This window comes from Penicillium roqueforti (genome assembly GCF_015533775.1).
Source record: "Penicillium roqueforti strain LCP96 04111 chromosome Unknown scaffold_12, whole genome shotgun sequence".
Taxonomy (NCBI): domain Eukaryota; kingdom Fungi; phylum Ascomycota; class Eurotiomycetes; order Eurotiales; family Aspergillaceae; genus Penicillium; species Penicillium roqueforti.
This window is the reverse complement of record NW_024067576.1, coordinates 160,833-174,196: the sequence shown is the minus strand read 5'-3', so window position 1 is coordinate 174,196 and position 13,364 is coordinate 160,833. Positions and strand designations below refer to the sequence as shown.

The following is a 13,364-nucleotide window of genomic DNA, read 5'->3' as shown; positions in this document are numbered from 1 at the left end:
TCGTCCATTTCGAGAGCAATTTCACTTCATGTAACCTTCTCCGCGCCATTATATCAAAAATGGAGAGCGTGACGGTGACATGATCAAATTACGACCGGTCGGGAACTTTTCGGCGAAATGCACGGTTTCCAACATGCATCTAGAACGTCGAAAAAAGATGTTCGGCAAATATCGAGACCATTGAAAGTGATCGTGTTGGGTGAATCGAGGGTTCAGGACATTCAATGCTTGTTCTTTTGCTGCAGTTGTAACTCTTCATCACTACTTCAACTTCCTCGTTGAGTATACGTCAAAATGCTTCGTGCAGCCAGACACGAACAGTCAAAACATGTCAATAGCAAGGCTGTCCCAAGCCTTCACCCTTTGTTCAGACACCGGTTTTGAGATGATGCTGTGTGGAACTGTCGAAGGGCTGGGAATACTAGACTCTCGCGGTGAGTCCCTGGAATCAAGATACGCTTTGATTTGTGCATTCTCGCGCTGTAATCGTGAATAGTCCTCTCGGATGTTCGTCTTGTCTCGCATCGATGCCCGATATGATTCAATTTCTTTCATAGCCATTCCCAGTTGATGCTTGAACTGTGACGATTGGGCATGGCGATCTGTCTCAGCATCTGGTAACGCTAGATATTCCAGAAGCCGAGGGTACATCTCTGCAATAGGATATACCTCAGTTGGCATACCGCGAGCATTGACTTCATCAATACGGTTCAAAGTAGGGGGATGCATCATCCCCGAGGCCGTTGAGGATTTACCCCGTGATGCTGTTGGCGATCTATCGCGACGAATTGAAATGTTTACAGATGACGTGTCTGAATGGCTGTTTGGGGTCCCTCCAGTGCTTGGGGTTGGAGATGGCACGGGGAACTGGGGTGGTGTACGATCCCAAGCTCTTGCCCGGCAAGATGGACAATGGAAGTTATTTGCAGAGCGAACCACATCCATTAAACATGCTGTATGGTAGGACCTACAGCAGGTCTGGCAACCAATCAGACTGTCGGGGAGACGGCACTCCCAACATACTATATTATGAGGTCTCCCAGCATCTGCAGAATTAGTTACCAGATTCACTAGTCAATTTGATATGGTGACACACCAATCCATTCGCGATATACGCGGATTTGTTCTGGTCCTGAAAGAACCGGCTGTGTTGAAGATATTGAGCCCCAACGTATCCGATCGTGGCCTTCAATATACCGGATCAATGGGGAAGATGTGTCATATTGTCTATCAACGAGAATTGACGGTGTTCGCAACATGGTGTATGATTTTTTTGTAGAAAAGAAGCAAGTGACGACAGGATGTACAAGGGAAAAAGGTCGCCAAATTCCGAGTTCCAAGCGAGAAATTCCCGGGATATTATGTCATCCCCCCTTCAGCCCGCGGGCCTTGGCCGCACCTTGCATCATTCATTCTAGATTTGTTGCCCTGGGATTGCGTCCTCGCCTGATGTATTTTCGAAATGTGAAGTAGCTGTATGTGTTATAACGACGCAACGCAGAGCTTCTCCCATGACCTCGAAAACTGAGCATTAAGCCCTGGAAATCGCGATACTGGCACGCAACCCACAATGCCTGGGGTGCCATCTAACAAGGCATGCGAGCGTTGCAAAAAGAGGCATCTCAAAGTTAGTTCGACTTCTTGAACTTGGATGTGCAGATTTTCGCTAACTTGGGGCAGTGTGATGAGACTCGCCCTCATTGTCAGCGGTGCACCACCGCGGGGGTAGAATGCCCGGGGTATGTTCAGACCCGCAAATTCATCGATCAGGGAGCCACAGTAAGGCGCCGCTATGCTCCATATCAGGAGCCTCATTCAAGGCCAAACTCTGCATTCAATTCAAACAAAGTAGGTCAAACTGCCAACTGCCTAAGCACTCATGCTTTGTGATACGTCCCCGCAGAGCTGATATCAGACCCGACACAGCCAAAAAGCTCACAAGTAGGACCTAATGAGCAGACCTTGCAATGGAATCAACCTCAGGAGCAAGATAATCCGGCTCTTCATTTTCAGATGGACTCGAGAGATGACTCCATGATAGTAGAAATGCCTGGTCCTTCTAACCGCCCAGAGGTTGCTATGGGGAGTATCCAGCAAACAACAATGCATGCCCCAGAAAGCCCAGCTATCTCTATTCACAACTCCATCTCTGGCATCGAGGAAGGCAGCGAATCTTCAAGAAACACAATATATAAGTCAATCTCACCAACTGCGGCCGCAGGAGGTTTCCCAACATTTGATAACACCTACACCCCAATTCCACATAAGGGCCCCGATTACCAAAGGGTCATCTCCGAAAGCTCATCACATCGAAGTGAAAAAGATGAATTCCAGGATATTTTCTCGGAGCTCATGACTGGAACTGAACACGAGATCGCGTTCCTCACTCGACATTACTCGGAGGTCATAGGTCCATGGTTCGTATTACTGACATTTCCCTTGGCGTGTGCAGCGTATTGATAATACAATAGGCTAGATTTGTCCGATTCTCAAAAATTCTTTACCGTTCATGTTCCTATTCGAGCCATCAGCAATCTGTCCGTGAAGTACGCTATTGCAGCGCTAGCAGCCAAACACCTAGCTCGCTTGAAAGGGGTCAAGGCTTCCACGGGTGGAATGTTCACGAGCCCTGCGACTACAGAAACTTATCCAAACGCAACTCAAGTTGACTGGTTCCTCAAAGCTGCCAATTACTATTACCTAGGAGCTTCGGATCTGAATAACCTCACGTCCGATGGCTATACCACTGTGTCTAGCTCAGCCATCTTGGAATCCCCCTTTGAGATCGTTGGTCGATGGATCAGCTCCCGTCAGACTCAAGCGACCATGAAGCCCGCGAGTGAAGATCCAAACGACATGGCGATCATTCGAAAGACAGAGGAGCTGTTGGCGTCTGCTACGCTTCTTACCATGTACAGGCTTTTAGATATGCCCGGGGACGAATGGCACATGTAAGAGATGCTTGTTAGCGGTTGCTGTTCTATTACTAACATTAGACCCCAGGCAACTTGCTCGCATTGGCCCTTTGTTTGAGTCACTTCTCAGTTTACATTCGGCATCATCCGCCCTGTTTTCTCATGGTATTCGGGCTGCCTTCTGGAATTTCGCCCGCCAAGACTATCTCGGTTCTTATTTTACCCGCTCACCTACACATTTCGACCCAGAGAACCTGCCCCTCTGGCGGGCAGCAGGAATTTCAATCAACGACCAGAAATCCTTCCATATTATCCGGAACGGGTCAACTCTATCGCAGGAAGATCAGGCTGCTAACGGGTTAATTTGGCTTGTCACGAAAGTCATCAACTTCCTCGCCAGGTCTAAACAATTACAGCTTGCGCAGTGGACAGGATCTCCGCCGGCAGCCTCACCCGAAGGCACAACAACAAACGCCACCCAACTGCCGTATCCGGACACAGATACCTGGCTCAAAATATCTTTCGAATTTCAAACATGGTTTGAAAATGTGCCAGAAACGTTCCGTTCTTCTGTGCGGATCGAACGCCCCAAGGATTTATCAAAGACTGCCGAAGGGAGTTACTTGTCGTTCCCTGAAATATTCCATGGCTTGACAACCTGTGCTGTTGCCATGCAACATTACCATTTCGGGCGCATCGCATTATTGCTCAATCGTCCGGCAGATGTGATCAGTGCACCGTCCACAGCCTTTGACCGCTTACAGGGGTACCGGGAGGTCACGAAAGAGGTCGAATTCCGTGCCCGTGAAGTCAGCGGCATTGCATTGGGTCGCCCCCAGGGTGGAGTTCGCATATTCATGGTCCCGCTTCTCGTCGCTGTCGGGCAGTGTCTTGAAAATCCCGAGGAACATCAGATTATTGTTGATCTGCTACGGGGCGTCGAAGCTGATTTGGGTTGGACTACTGAATATGCCATTCGAAAACTCCAGGATTCTTGGAATCAATGATTTTACTTGATTTCCGTTTCTACATTGCGAGCCATCAACTGTACTGTATCTAAACGTCTATACCCTATATTTAATTTCAAACACCCTTGTGGACAAAGTAAATATCGCTGCTGGTGCTGCATCGGGAATTATTTCCGAATTAGCTATGACATGACTCTAGTACGGGCGACTATATGCCATTGGGCAGTCATAAGCCATAACCCTCTCACTAGTTAATGTTGCCAGGTAGTAATTTTGAAGTGCAGTAATATACTAAGGATACCATACTAATTACGCTGGCTTATATCCAATGAGAAATTTATGCCCTGGTGACATACTTAATCGCCCCTACTCTAGGGCATGATGGGATGATGGCATTCTTGCATCAAGCGTAAGTGTGCGACAGCAAGTATATCCCAGAATAAAGTCCATTGTAACATTATATCAAAACAAAAATAATACAAAAATATTTCCCAGTTTAGCAGTGCAGTGATGAAGGCCAACGCAACAGAAACGAAGATCAGCACGAAAAATGTCACCAAAGAGAAGCTTTTAAGATAGAAATCAATGAAACCAATTATATCCTGTGTCAGTGATTTCATACTCTTTCTTTCCGCCGTTCTGATGCAAATCTCAGCCCAAACCACAGCAAGCTAGAGACATAGAATTATTTCGAGGAACATGTCAGATACCTTTCAACCGGATCTGGTTCTGGTCGCTTGTGATGACCGTTCAGAAAGATACCTTTCAACGGGATCTGGATCACCGGAACCACAAGAAGAAACCCTGCGGCCAGCCTTCTTTCTGTCAGAAGCCAAGGTCTGCGCGAATGGTGACATATCTCGAATCCTAGGACCTTCCCAATAGAACACGTATATTGGAATGGTGAAGAGAATTGCCATGAAGCCCAAGAAAGTAGAAGGCCATTCAAGGTGATGCGTTGTACCCATGTTTGTATACACTGTATTTGTGGTCAGTGGATATTCCGTTGTAGGAATTATGCTCACTTACTGGGCACTGAATACATCGCTGCAATACCAGCCAGGAAATCACGCGCCATTCCATTTCCTCCCGTGGCCGAGGCAGCATATGGACCATACGAGGCAATCATGTAGTCAATTGTGGCCATGTAAATAGCATACTTGATCACAGAATAACTTGTCAGTCTTGTATCGTGGGGTAAGAGGTTTCATGACTTACATTAGCAATGGCTATCAAGGCTGAGAAGATCATAGGCGCAATCCAATGGACATGAGGTGGACCGAGACTAGTCCACGCAAATCCAAATAGACCAATTGTCAACAGAGGAGCCACTGTTGCGAGTGAGTGATGAGACCAATGAACCAGATTTGAGAATACGTACCATATAGCAACCAATAAAGACGAGCTTCTGGCTGAAGAGCATCTGGGTCTCTCTCTCGTTTCTTACAATCCCGATAAATCCATGGAATGAATGAAACATAGGCAATGAGATAGCCCACCAAAAGTCTGTATGATCAGATTATCAGAATTAGTCTAAATTCAAGGTTGTGGGTACTCACGGGAGGAAAGCAAGTCCAGTTGTAATCGTATTGAAGTGCCATTGCTTGTATACCGGCGTATACGATTGGAGGAAAGTGAAGATGAGAGAATCGCTGAAACCGCTGAGGAGAGAGAGGAACAAGACGATAGGCTCCCGCGCGAACATAATAAATGGGCGGACCCAAACCATGAAGACCCAGCGGAAGGACATACGAGTTTGCTTCAGCTCGTCACCACTCCATACCATATCCCCATCTTTCCGTCTTCGCCTAGCCTCTCTGGTGACGAGGATGCTGCACCTGGTCTCTGGAACGAAGAAGTGCAATATCTGCACGAAGCCTCCAAGGATCAGCTGGATCCAGAAATTCCAATGCCAGTCAAGGAAGGTTGCCACAAAGCCTCCGACGACTGGGGCAATGACCGAGCCTGTCACGGATGATAGCACAATGAAGGCCACGGCATATTGTTGGTCACCTGGCTCCCACATATCTGCTACCATCCCGAGAGTTACAGAACCACCGGCAGAGGATAGACCCCCGAGAATGCGGCAGATAACAATAGTGCCGAAATTAGGGGCCAGGGCGCAGGGGATCTGCCAGATATTGACGAAGAACAAGCTGAGCTGCATTATTGGCCATCGACCAAACTCTTCGCTGAAGGGCGCCCAAAACTCGCAACCAAATGCATAAGCAACGAGAAATCCCATCTGACCAACACGTGCGGCCTGCTCTGAGATATTGAAGTGTGTCGCGTACAGACTGATGCTGCTGGCATAGAAACTGGCATTGAAGTTCATGGACGTTTGGACAGCAAAGATGACGGAGATGATAGTCCATTTTTTCCACCAGGAAAAGGAATACCCTAGCTTGTCGTAGCACTCCCATTCTTTTAACTCATCTCTTTCATCTCCACTAACCCGTCCACCTGCACTCCCTTGCGCTCGGCTGGCCTTACGAGTGCCCCCAGCAGAACAGACTCCATCACTGTCATCCTGCTTCTCCACATCTCCATCTGGCTGATCTTGATCGAAGGAAGGGTGTTCGTAGTGACTCATTGTAGTGATGTATCTGAAAAAAGCAATTCAAGAGCTCTGAGCAGAATAGAACCCAAAATGACCAGAACCGCCATTCTGGACACCAGGCATAAACCGGGGCCCCGGAGCCTAATTAAATGCTTTTTGGGGTTGTCCAGATAAGTGCCAAGATTCCATTACATCGACTCTATAGGTAAAGCATCGTTGTTTCCGATTGGTCCGGGTGACTATCACAGTCTGGCTCGACCAAGCTTTGTTCGCGTGTTTCGTGGTGTGGAGGTGACATCCGGGGATCATGACTCGATCGATCATCATTGGGCTCATCGATTTCTTCCTCCACACTGTGGGGGATTAAGGATAAGGGCCCAGCCGACAGGCCGCAATTATAATCCGACATACGCAGACATGTTTGGGTCCAAGTTGAGCCTTTTGAAGCGGAAGAGATAATAGGTGAACTGGTCCGGAGCATCCTCCGGTGCGGTACTACTACATATTCCTAATAAGTGTAACAACGGGGCAAGTTTGATGGCGAAGCCGGGATAAAGATTTGTGGAGAGAGGTAGAAAGTTTGTAGTAACAGGGTGGCCTCAGCTACGCATCTATAGTCTCAAAACACTACTACATATAGATAGTCACATGGTCCACCTACAGAAAGCGGTTGAGAGCTCGAGTGCTCAAGCCTGGGACTTCAATGCACCCCAAATACAAGATACTCATAGCCCCGGGGTCTGTCTTATGCGTCCCGATTAGTTTCGTCACCATGCATATTTACGCCTCTAGGCTCACTTGTTGCAGGAGAACTGGCTAGGTCATGCACTCTGCCTGTGTATAGTTCTATTTCACGGATTTAGCCCTGACTGTCCTTTTATTGGTCCTGTTTGACTGGATTTTCTTTTCTTAAGGCCATCCATCCATCAATCTCCGCTCTCGACATTCGATAGCCCAGTAATGTTCGCCTGCTGTAAATGCGTCTCCTGTAAATGCGTCTCTTGCTCTCTGACTTTGTGTTTAAAAGCTTCAAGGCTGCGCAAGCCAAAAAGTTAAAAAAAATGCTCACACTCGGAGTCGAACCGAGGATCTCATGATAGACTTCGTACTAGTCATGCGCTTTACCACTAAGCCATGCGAGCTGATTGGTGGAAGCCTTTTGCATATTTGTGTATATGTTTATATAACTCCATTCTTGTTAAAAGCCTGGAAATACAAAAGAACCTTTTGATAGGGATTCACTTATGAGGGATACATATGGTAAACTTCGACTCGGAAAAGTTAGACCAATTATAAGTATTAAGAGTTATTAACTTAAAAAGGAGAACAAGTTTCAGAAACTGCTAAAAACGTCTTCGTACATGTACCTACTGTGATAAGTTTGATAACGAGGTAACCGTGGCAAGCGCTAAATTTAAAGTATCGCCTTCGCGATCGGGTATTATTATTTTCTGCCTTATTAGTTGGTTATGTAGTAACAAATTGAGTAACAAATTGCGAAATCTGCCTGATTCCTATCTCTTTTCAGTTGACGTTGGTGAGATAGAATAAGAGGTGATAATAGTGACTTATTTTTGTCAGTGATTTACATACAAAGCGCAGGTACCTGCCGTCTTGCTTAGGTACATGCGAATTTGACAAAAGGGCGGTGAGGAGAGCAGGACGGCACCACGGGCACATTCTATCGACACTCGCTACTCTGTAGCTACTTTAGGTATGTCCACCGCTGGCCGCAATTCTCAACCACTAGGGAGTTTATAAAAAAAAAGCAAAAAATGCTCACACTCGGAGTCGAACCGAGGATCTCATGATAGCTTTTCATACTAGTCATGCGCTTTACCACTAAGCCATGCGAGCTGATTGGTGGAAAACTTACACACCTTTGTCTATATAAGCCTACTACCATAATGGAAAGCACAACTCAAAAAGGTTGAAAGCAGCTCACACGAAACCGCAAAACACTCAGTCAAAAAGCTCAAACAAAGGCAAAAAAAATGCTCACACTCGGAGTCGAACCGAGGATCTCATGATAGCTTTTCATACTAGTCATGCGCTTTACCACTAAGCCATGCGAGCTGATTAATGAAAACCTTTCAAAACTTTGCTTATATGAAGCAATCCTTGATGTAAAGATGGAGATTAAATAAAGGCAAAAAATGCTCACACTCGGAGTCGAACCGAGGATCTCATGATAGACTTAGTACTAGTCATGCGCTTTACCACTAAGCCATGCGAGCTAATTAGTGAAAAACTCCTGCACATTTGGCTTTATAAAGCAAATTGTCCGAAGAAGACGAAAAAAATAAATAAATATGCTCACACCCGGGATTGAACCGGGGATCTCATCATTTCCAGATTGAATCTACGAGTGACGCGCTCTACCACTGAGCCATGCGAGCGAGTTATTGAGATGATATGCCTTTCTGATAGTATATAAGGCAAAGGTAAATTTTAGAAAATAGAGTGGCTATTCACTATCAAAATCGCCTTGCACATGAACTACCTCGCATGCTTGATTTTATATCAATAATTATCAGCAATTCCTAGCCCTGTTCTGTCCTTAGCCTGAATTCTAATGGCTCACGAAGCCACCTTAGATACTGAAAAGCGGTTATTTGTCAAACTATAGACTGAAGAGGCAACCCTGCCTGCCAAAGTATATTCTGCGGTGGAGCCACCAGTGACACAAAACTTGTCCTCTGGAATTAACAGGTCTAATCCTCCGACGGGATAGACAGTGGCATATCGACTAATTACTAGTAATCTTGACGGCCCAAGGTCTCTAGATTGTCGTTGCAGAGCGAAGCGACTGATTCCAACTTTTAATGCTACGCAAAGGCCCCCTCTTACTGGCTTATTCTCCCCCCTGCCTGTAATTTCAGTACCGCGTTCACAATTAGGCATATTTCCTGCCATATGGTAGTAGTATGGCAGTAGGTACCTATAATTTGTATGTAAACCACTGATAAAATTAAGTCCCTTTTGTCATATCATTATCAACTGCTTTATCGTCAACGACTTTAGTAACTACTTGAGCAACCACTTGAGAAACTGCTCGAGTAACCAACTAACTAGCCTAGTTAACTAGTGATCCCCTCCGCCCGCGCTCTTATGTCATAATATCTCCCACTTCATCCTTACACCAAAGATCGCGACTGCGAACATGAATAGGCCTTCTTCTCAGGATCGTCATGAGGCTCTCCTGCAATCGCCCTTCTCAGATTTTTTGGAGAAGGCTTCGTCACTCGATAAGCTCGAACTGATCACCAGCGCAGGCGTTGGCGGGAGATAGTCCGGGCGGAGATAGTATTGGTACTGACATGAAAGCTATTGTGATAGCAAATTCTGCAGGCCCGCTCCGTTGGGCCCTTCTCTGTCTCGCCCCCTGGCCGCCGAAGCCTAGGCCACTGTTACCACCGTCCAGCAATCTGGCCGTGCTGCCCGGGGCCTTGAACGCTGGGTCAAGCGCTAATTCGGGTGGGAGCGAGCCCCTCTGGCACCAAGGCGTTCCTCTGGGCGTTTCACCAGTTTTGCTTCTCCCCGAGAACCCCAGCGAGGTGAGATGAAGGGAAAACAGGATATGTGACAAACAAAGTTTTTTTGTATACTTTGTTTGTATCTTTAATTTTTCTTGTATTCTTATTTTGCTCCTTGTTTTTTTTTCTTCTTCTGTATTCTTATTTCATTATATATCGCATCCTTGCTATGTGTGCTTGCGTGGCTTTTCTTCTCGTGCTAATCCGTAGATCTCACCGTTCGCTGTAAACGTTTCTTATCTCGAAGGTAGGTTCTGTATTTACATGAAAGGTGAGTCTTGTAGTCATTTACATTTGTGGCATGATAAGTAGCATATACGGTGCCTAGTAAGATATCAAGGACTTAGTCAAGATTGCAACTACTTCATATCCGATGGATTATATTACTAGCAATTCAGCAAGGGTAATGAACAACGTCAAACCTCTTTCTCGCTATTGTAGAATACGGTGAAATATATACCAAAGTGTAAAGGTTTGGTATTGGTATAAAGAAACATAAAACATATCACAGAAGCAAACACCAATATGCTATTTTCTCCTCTTTATAATGCCCCGTCAGGACCATCCTAGAGAAACAAAAGCGACTCGCAGGAAGCTGTCGATCCCAAGAGTCTCAGACTAGCGGGCCCTTGAGATGTTCCCATACCCCCTGGATAGCGTGGAAAAACATCCGTGCCCTCGATGACTTGTATTTGAAGTTCCCATGGCCGTCTATATTGTTTTTGTGGTTCCAAGTCAGCTCAGGTTGCCTATGCGATGTTGTGCCCAACTTTGAAGAAGCAAAGACGCGATCAAGCTCGGTATCAGAAAGCTTTTTTATGGCATCATAGAGCTCATTCTGGCCGTGTGATGTTCTTTCCTGGAGTATGTTCGTAGCCTCTCTGAATAAGTCTGTCATTTCATCAAGTTGTCGGCCCCCTTGAAGTACATACTCCAAACATTTTGGGCATCTCAAGTCGCCTTGAAATGAGCTATCGAAGAACTTCTCGAATCTAGGATCAAGATCCCGCAATTTTCGCGCCCATTCCCGGAAGCATCTTTCATTCTGAATGACAGTGATAAGTATATTATCTTGGCTTTGATGGTGTGATTCGCATTGCGGAGGACTATTGTTAGGTAATTTAGACATTGTCGGAGATAATAAAACAGTTCTTAGAAAATCTGGTCTGGTAAAGAGAACAGAGAATCTCTTGTTGGAAGGAACTATTCTAGTCTTATACTTTGAAAAGAGTAGAGGACCCTTTGAGTTCAGAATAAACTTGCCTATCCACCGCCGAGGACTAATATAGATACCAAAGCCATGGCACCCACACTACTAAACTCATTTGGGATCTGGAAGATTTTTTATGAATACTGAATGACCAGTGCATATGAGCCACAAAGTGTGACGTACATTGAAGGAGACCATGATCCTCTAGTATAATATCAGAGAACTTGTAGCTTGCACTCGGGAATCACGTTAAATTCATCGTCAAAACCGTTGTAGCCTTACTCGTATTGCGAGTCTCCTATCTTCAGAGAGATGGAGATAGATAATTCATATTACAGTAGTGCCAGTGTGCTTCTTTCACGGGATAACCGATCAACTTGAATGCCTTGCTCAACAGTAATCATGGACGACTATGAAAATAAGAAAAGATCTGATATTCAACATCAAATTTTCTCCATGGTTTACTACTTTCGATTGACCAGGGCAGGTTCTTTTCCTCGGCCTTGTAGATGTAGGAACTAAACTAGTACTACTAATTTTTTATATCTTGTGGGAGTATCTTTTGTCGTCTAATTGGGTCAAGGGAAATCAAAAATGGGAATAGATTGTAGAGTGAGATCAATTTAGAATCGGAGAACTGAAGCGATTTTACTGTTGGCACAGTGGTCTAACCTAATTAGGTAAGATCTTTTCTTGGCACTCTCTTTTCAATACGAGTGCTAGTTACTCATTATGGTATGAACTAGTGCACCTTGCAGACTGTCCTCGAAGGGGAAACAACCGCCACGTAACAACTACACGAGTTTATGATTTAATTGCTTCGCTTCGCTGCGCAATAAGAGATTCCGGGGGATGGACGGCCAAGTCTTCGGCTCGTAAGCTGGATCAAACGCCCCGAGGCAGACAAAATGTGGAATGAGACACGGCTGAAAAAATTAAAAATAAAAAGTTTGAATGGCTTTTTGCTGTTTAGCTGGTATCATTATGAAAATCGAATGCAACGCCCGCTTTAAAACACTCAATCGTCATCTTCGTCGGGGTCGTAGAGATCAAGGTCCAGCATCGCCTTGGGCTTTGGTTTCGGTGCTGGTGCTGGGGCATGCGCCCGCGGCATTCCAGTAGCTGATGATCCGGCCTGAGCTGCAGCCTTCGCAGCCTCGCCCGCCTGCTTTGTGCTTTCGGCGGGTTCCACAGGTGCCGGGGGTTCTGCAGCCCCAAGACCTTCAGCTTCGCGCAATAACCGTTCCACCTCCTTTTCGGGATCGTCACCAGCAGAAAGCTGGATTTGACCCATTAATCCCATCCGTATCCGTTCCTCCATCGGGTAGGGCAGCATGTAGACCTGGCGCGTAACATTGGCGGACTCGTCCAACCACTGCGTTGCGTTTTTAGTGACAGATGCCACTGGCTCTGCGTCCTCCTCTGTTGGTTGTTCTCCATTTGTTCCCGTCATTGTCACATCTTTGTCGGCGGGAGTATTTCCTTGTTCCTGACGTTTCACAACGCCTGTTGCTGCATCGGCTGCTGCTTCGTGGTTGTATTTGCTGATGCGACGTGCGAAATCCAAGAGTAACCTGTAGTCAATCTCCTTGATTCCCCGTAGTAATGATTTCTTTCCGCCAAGGTCGTCGTCGTCGTCGGAATCGAAATCGCTGTCGCTGTCGCCGTTGTCTCCACAAGCAGTCCGGATCTCTTTCTCGAAGCTTTCAATATCCCCCACGATACCCTTGACTCGGTCCTCCAATTGTTGTGCCTCGTTTCGCAGTCGAAGGATCTTCGCGTGGTTTTCTTGGTGCTGTCGAAGCGTTTCAATGGTGCAGGTTAGCGCATCGTCCGCATCGAGCAGGGCGATAGCTGCTGCGGGGGCTCCTGCAGCAGTGGGAGAGGTTGTAAGGCTGGTCAGAAGAACATTGAGTTTAGATTCAACATCAGTCAGCGCAGACTGAACAAGTGCGTTCATTGTTGGGTTGTGCTCTTGGGAGAGCGACAGCTTGCGCGTAGAAATGAACGGGCCGAGCATGACAGGTCACGTGGATAGTAGCTCTGAGATAAATGCGATGATTGCAAAATTACATGATGAGTATCTGACCGATCAAGCGTATCGAGAGCGTATCTCTTGCATAGCTGATTTGTATCCTTATCCTCACTAGTGGGGGTGACAGGCCGGTACATATA

The 13,364-nt window shown here is 46.3% G+C and overlaps 4 protein-coding genes across 4 annotated transcripts; 1 reads left to right on the top strand and 3 right to left on the bottom strand.

Moving 5' to 3' along the window:
- Positions 1–321: 321 nt before the first annotated feature.
- LCP9604111_5205 (PHD finger protein) lies at positions 322–1,259 on the bottom strand (the record flags this gene model as incomplete). Its single annotated transcript, XM_039072990.1, has 3 exons — positions 322–978; positions 1,024–1,046; positions 1,097–1,259. The coding sequence occupies 3 exons, from the start codon at positions 1,257–1,259 to the stop codon at positions 322–324; spliced, it is 843 nt and encodes a 280-aa protein (XP_038928667.1).
- A 311-nt stretch (positions 1,260–1,570) lies between these two features.
- LCP9604111_5204 (Zn(II)2Cys6 transcription factor domain-containing protein) lies at positions 1,571–3,922 on the top strand (the record flags this gene model as incomplete). The annotated part of the gene is made up of 5 exons (XM_039072989.1): positions 1,571–1,627; positions 1,681–1,848; positions 1,927–2,417; positions 2,472–2,951; positions 3,004–3,922. The coding sequence occupies 5 exons, from the start codon at positions 1,571–1,573 to the stop codon at positions 3,920–3,922; spliced, it is 2,115 nt and encodes a 704-aa protein (XP_038928666.1).
- A 674-nt stretch (positions 3,923–4,596) lies between these two features.
- Positions 4,597–6,476, bottom strand: LCP9604111_5203 (putative MFS multidrug transporter; the record flags this gene model as incomplete). The annotated part of the gene is made up of 5 exons (XM_039072988.1): positions 4,597–4,862; positions 4,913–5,042; positions 5,102–5,214; positions 5,265–5,389; positions 5,443–6,476. The coding sequence occupies 5 exons, from the start codon at positions 6,474–6,476 to the stop codon at positions 4,597–4,599; spliced, it is 1,668 nt and encodes a 555-aa protein (XP_038928665.1).
- Positions 6,477–12,207: 5,731 nt separating this feature from the next.
- LCP9604111_5202 (uncharacterized protein) lies at positions 12,208–13,209 on the bottom strand (the record flags this gene model as incomplete). The annotated part of the gene is made up of 1 exon (XM_039072987.1): positions 12,208–13,209. One exon carries the CDS (start codon positions 13,207–13,209, stop codon positions 12,208–12,210), a length of 1,002 nt encoding a protein of 333 aa, XP_038928664.1.
- Positions 13,210–13,364: the final 155 nt, after the last annotated feature.